General features: G+C 40.4%; 1 protein-coding gene across 1 annotated transcript; it reads right to left on the bottom strand.

The window, feature by feature from the left end:
• Positions 1–4,133: 4,133 nt before the first annotated feature.
• Positions 4,134–5,090, bottom strand: LOC108310786 (caspase-3-like). The gene is made up of 2 exons (XM_037741798.1): positions 4,605–5,090; positions 4,134–4,489 (listed from the first exon to the last, which is right to left on the bottom strand). The coding sequence occupies exons 1-2, from the start codon at positions 5,007–5,009 to the stop codon at positions 4,223–4,225; spliced, it is 672 nt and encodes a 223-aa protein (XP_037597726.1). The 5' UTR covers positions 5,010–5,090; the 3' UTR covers positions 4,134–4,222.
• Between the last annotated feature and the right edge of the window lie 963 nt (positions 5,091–6,053).

A 6,053-nucleotide genomic window follows, 5' to 3' on the forward strand; every position in this document is an offset into this window, starting at 1 on the left:
GTCACTGGGGAACTGTAAAAATCAATGATGCCTGGGTCCTAGCCCCAGAGATTCTGATGGATTCCATTGTCTGGTATATTCCAATTTGTTAAAGATTCCCAGATTTCTATAACAGAAATCTAAGGATGTTTTCTTTGCCTGGTGAAATGCCGTAATCTGTTGCTGCAAAACAAATTACCACAAATTTATTGGATTAAAATTATGGCACATCTACTATCCAACAGTTTTTGTGGGCTAGGAATCTGAGCACAGCCTAACAGAGTCCTCTGCACAAGGCTGTGATTCAATTGTCAGTCAGTTGTGGTCTCAGGAGAGACTCCACAGTGAAATAATCTTTGTCTAAGCTCCCTCAGGGACTCAGGTCTCCATTTCCTTGATGGCCAAGCAGCACTCTACTCCTGGAAGCTGCCCACAGTTCCTTGTCACATGGCCCCCTCCTAGGCCCCCTCACAATACGGCAGCTTACTGCTTCAAGGCCAGCAGGAGATCTCTGCTCCAGTTCCTTAAGATGGAGTCTTATACAACACAATGTAATCATAGAAATGTTTTATGTCACCTTTACCATAAAATGAAACCTGACTAAGGGAGTGACTTGCCTTTTCTGTATTCCACTGGGCATGACTCATTGGAGGTCACCTTAGAGTGTATTTTTCACACAGGTGATTTTAATGGGCTGCCAAGTTTGAGAATCATAGCTCTAAAGTATTTTGCCTTATTTCTTTTCCACTAGAAATAGTGCAAATTTGAAATTCATAGCTTTTACATTTTTTTCTTACCACTCAATTTTAAATGGCATGGAAAATGAACAGAAGAGAAAAATGCTATCCTCTCTATTTATGATTATACACATGAAATTGTCCCTATTTAACAATTTTTGGCCTACAAAAACAGTAGTTTCATATAGTTCAATAGGATAATAATATTATTTTTCCCTGATAAACTAAGTGCCTGAAAAATGCCTAGATGTGTTTAGAGGTTCAGGTAGAAAAAGTTAGAGGCATCTTATTCTCAGCTAATGGTACAACTTTAGCAATTCCATAGCAAATCCAAAACATCTGACATTCTGTCTATGAAATATAGTCACATTTTCAAAATAGATTTCAGTAATACTAGAAAATACAAGTATGCTGTTATGAATCACAGACACTTTTCTGAAGAAACAAAATTTAAATGATTTTTAGCTTGAGATATTTACAAATGTAATGTATTATGGATTAAGAACTGCTTTGTAATCCCAGCACTTTGGGAGGCCGAGACAGGTGGATCACGAGGTCAAGACATCGAGACTATCCTGGTCAATATGGTGAAACCCTATCTCTACTAAAAATACAAAAAATTAGTTGGGCATGGTGGTGCATGCCTGTAATCCCAGCTACTCAGGAGGTTGAGGCAGGAGAATTGCCTGAACCCAGGAGGCGGAGGTTGCGGTGAGCTGAGATCGCGCCATTGCACTCCAGCCTGGGTAACAAGAGAGAAACTCCGTCTCAAAAAAAAAAAAAAAAAAATTGTAAAAATAAGTTTTAGTCTTGTCTGAAAAGAAAACATAAATTTAGACTAAGCATTTTCTTTATGAAATACTCAACCACATCTGCTGTGAAAATTCTCTAGGGTGGGTAGGCTCTACCTTCCTGGGTGTGAGCATTAGAGGTCACTGTCTGGGAGAAGCTGAATTCTAAGACAGTGACTCTAATTCACCTACATGGCAATTTGCCTGGAGATTTCCATTCAAAATGGTCTTCCAGAATTTCTCCCAGGAAGAATTAAAAGCAGTGAATTCACCACTTCTAGGCCTGACTGAAATATCAGAATCTGGGTATGTTGTCCATTCAATTTCAAAGCAGAAAAACCTTATTTTGGAAATGTGACTATTTTAGGGTCATTGTGACAGAAATCAAAGGACGTTTTCTTTGTCTGGTGAAATGTGTAGCTTCCTATAAAAATATTCCAGGCCTAGACCTTCAGTTTTCTCAGGCAAGGACGCCTGGCCTTTGGAGAGGTTATACCTCTTTGGTGACAGAAGAGTCTGTAACATAAAGAACCCGCTACTCTCTGTGGAGTTTTTCATGCTGCGAATACACAGCAGTTTTCTCCCACTTAAAAATACTCTACGATTGTGCCACCCAGCCCGGGAGCCATGAACCACATATGGCTCTTAGTCACCTAAAACGGGGCTATTCTCAGTGAAGATGTACTGGAAAGGTAAAGTATGTTCCAGAACATACCAGATTTCTAAGATTTCATTCAAAAGTTCAAAAAAAGAAAAATGTTTTATTAATAATGTCCATACCAATAATATAGTAATACGATAATATCCTATCATTGATGATATATTAGGTTAAATAAAATATATAACTAAAATTCATTTTACTTATTTTTTAAGTTTGAATGTATATTTTGAAATAAAAAAATGGAAACAAACCATTACATGCTATGTGTACTTACAAAAATTACAGATCTAGTAAAAAATTTTTTTTTAAAAACTGTCATTAACAAATGCCAAGTTCATTTTTTGAGCAACAAGAAATGTCCCGCGTAATGTCAGACTGAAAGCCAGTGAGACTCAGTGCAGGGATGGCTCAGCACCTGCTGAGTGAGGAGGCCTGGAGCCTGCCTCCTGGGCTGGGTGCTCAGCTCTGGCCTCCGGCTGGATGCCACCTAGAGTCCTATGTGCCATAGTCCTTTTCTTTCAGTAGATGGTATAAAACATTGCTATTTTCCTTTGATTGTAAACTTCGACAGAAAATAACATGCTTAAGAATTTTACTACAAAGAGTACTATGATTTTTATTGTGGCTCGCCATCTTTAGAACATTTCCACTTGAGAAGTTTCTGATTCTGTTCACTTTCTTACTTGGCAATGGTCCCCTGGCAGCATTCTCCACACACACTAGTGTGTATAGAGAAGCGAGCTGCAGGCCTGTCCTGAAACCACGGACTATGCCTCTGCCTTGATGGAACAGGCTGTGTCACGTCTCTGCTCAGGCTCAAACCATCTGCTCTCAAGTTACAGACAGCTGAGCCCAGCCCATCCATTTACTGCTTTCCTTACATTCCACTTTTTTATTATTTAAGTTGTATTTTCATATGTACCTATAGAATTTATTCACATTACGGCCGGGCGCGGTGGCTCACACCTGTAATCCCAGCACTTTGGGAGGCCGAGGCGGGTGGATCACGAGGTCAAGAGATCAAGACCATCCTGGTCAACATGGTGAAACCCCGTCTCTACTAAAAATACAAAAATTAGCTGGGCGTGGTGGTGCGTGCCTGTAATCCCAGCTACTCAGGAGGCTGAGGCAGGAGAATTGCCTGAACCCAGGAGGCGGAGGTTGCGGTGAGCCGAGATCGCGCCATTGCACTCCAGCCTGGGTAACAAGAGCGAAACTCTGTCTCAAAAAAAAAAAAAAAGAATTTATTCACATTACCTGTCTAGTAATCAACAGTTTGGGTTTTTTTTTAATAGTAGCTCTTCAGATATATTGCTGGTATATGAAGCTCAACTGATTTGCATAGGAACAAATGAGAAGATATTTATGCTGGTAGATCGGCTGCATCATAGCACCGCACCTCACAGTTGAAACTCCATCCCTCTATCAATGTTATGTTTTAGCCTTAAAAGAGTCAACTTAGTTTGCTCACCCTTTCTCTCACATAAAACACATAGTGTCTTTCTCAATATTAAACATTATTATTTTTTTAAATTTGCAACAAAGGTATTCAGGACAAACGTCACAAAACAAACTTAATCCCAGATAAATGGTCTGAAAATGCAGTTGATTTATCTTTGTATACCAATTCTAAAATAAAGATTTGAGCCTTTGACCATGCACAAAGATGCCCAAGTTCTTTCACACCGTCATTTCTATAGTTTGACAAAACTAGAATACACAGCCTTAAGAGGGAGGAATATCATAAAAATTCATTACTTCAATGTTTAACTTTTTCACAATTACTTGAAAATTCATAGCATAGCATCATTATAACTTGCCGATCATGAAAGCTGTAAATTAATAATTATTGCCTCTCATAATGATTGCACCAGTATCCGCTTTTATTTATCCCTAATTAAATTCAATTGCATTTAATTGATTGTAAGTTTGAGGTAGCTTCATAGTGGTTCTATGTGATGGAAGGAGTATGTCTCAAAGTACTCTCTGCAGCATGAGAGTAGGTTAAAATGAGAGGGAAATACAGTACCAAATATACTGTCTTCTCACTTGGCTTACAAACTAAAAAAAACCACAACAACTTCTTTAGTGATAAAAATACAGTTCTTTTGTGAGCATGGAAACAATACATGGAATCTGTTTCTTTGCATTAAAAGCAGCATCAAGGGAAAAGGACTCAAATTCTGTTGCCACCTTTTGGTTAACCTGGGTAAGAATGTGCATGAACGCAAGCTTGTGGGTGCACTGTTCCAGCATGGCACAAAGCGACTGGATGAACCAGGAGCCATCCTTTGAATTTCACCAGGAATAATAACCAGGTGCTGTGGAGTATGCACGCAAGAGGTCGGCCTCCACTGGTATGTTATGACACGCCATGCCATCATCAACACCGCGGTCCATCTCAATGCCACAGTCCGGTTCTATACCACGGCAGGCCTGAGTAATGAAAAATGTGGGTTTTCCAGTTAGACTCCTACAACAATCCCCTCTGAAAAAGCTTGTTATTTTTTTCAGGTCAATAGGTCCATTTGTTTCAAAAATTATTTCTTCTTCACCATGGCTCAGAAGCACACAAACAAAACTGTTCCTTTTGCTGTGATCTTCTTTAGAAACGTTACGCATCAATTCCATAACTTCTTCATGTAGAAGATCATTTTTATTCCTGACTTCATATTTCAAGTTCATGAATGTTTCCCTGAGGTTTGCTGCATCGACATGGGTACCAGACCAAGATGCCATTCCAGTGCTTTTATGAAAGTTCTTATTATTAATTATTATACATAAACCCATTTTAGGATGATCCATTTTATAACTATTGTCCAAGGATATTCCACAGTCCATTGATTCACTTCCATGTCTGACCTTTGGTTCCAAGTTTTTAATGGATTTTGAATCCACCGGGTTTTCAGTGTTCTCCTTTATTAACGCACAGCCTCCTCATACCTTCCACAGCCACCTCACAGAAACAGCCACCCGCGAGGATCCCCACATTCATGGCTTCCTCATTTTTTTTTAATGTGGCTACTAGAAAATTTAGAATTACATATGTGCCATGCAGTATATTTCTACTAGACACCGAAAACCCATTCTGTTCTTTACTGGTGAGGTCAGACTGAACCCAGCAGGCTTGCCGGCACAAAAGGTCTGAGCTGGAACTTCAGATGACGGGTACTGAACTGAAGGGCTGTACCATAGAGCAACAGAAGGATTTACACAGGGAGCAGGCAAAGAAACAGACAAATAAATCACGAGGACCAGGTTTCCGTGAGTATTTCAGAAGGAAACTGTGGTTCTGAAAGGGTGGTCACCAGACCAGCAGCATTGCTTATGGACTCACTGAGCCGTACCAGGGAACTGGCCAGACATGCCCGTTCTCAGGCTCCATCCTCCACGCACCAAGTCAGAAATTCTGGGGGTGGGAACCAGTAGCGTGGGGTTTAGCAAGCCCTCGGGGTAATTCCGATGCACCCTCAAATTTCAAAACCCCTGTTACAGCTCATTGAGCATCCCACCTGCCCTGTGGGCTGGAATTAATTAACACTCCATTTCATAGATGATATAGTTTGGACATTTGTCCCCGCTCAAATTTCATGTTGAAATATAATCTCTCATGTTAAAGGTGAGGCCTGGTGGGAAGTGTTTGCATCATGGCAGTGGATCCCTCATGAATGGCTTAGGCCATCCCCTTGGTGATAAGTCGGTTCACATGAGATCTGGTTGCTTAAAGGCGTGTGGCACCTCCTCCCACCTTTCTCTTGCTCCCACTCTCGCCCTGTGACGTGCCTGCTTATCCCTTGTATTCGTGTCAGGTGACATTATTTACGGCATTTTTATGAGGGAAATGCAATTAATGTTATAAGCCTACCCCTGGCAAAAGAGGAGACC

The sequence above is a fragment of the Cebus imitator genome, unplaced genomic scaffold (genome assembly GCF_001604975.1).
Source record: "Cebus imitator isolate Cc_AM_T3 unplaced genomic scaffold, Cebus_imitator-1.0 Scaffold108, whole genome shotgun sequence".
NCBI classification, from domain to species: Eukaryota; Metazoa; Chordata; class Mammalia; order Primates; family Cebidae; genus Cebus; species Cebus imitator.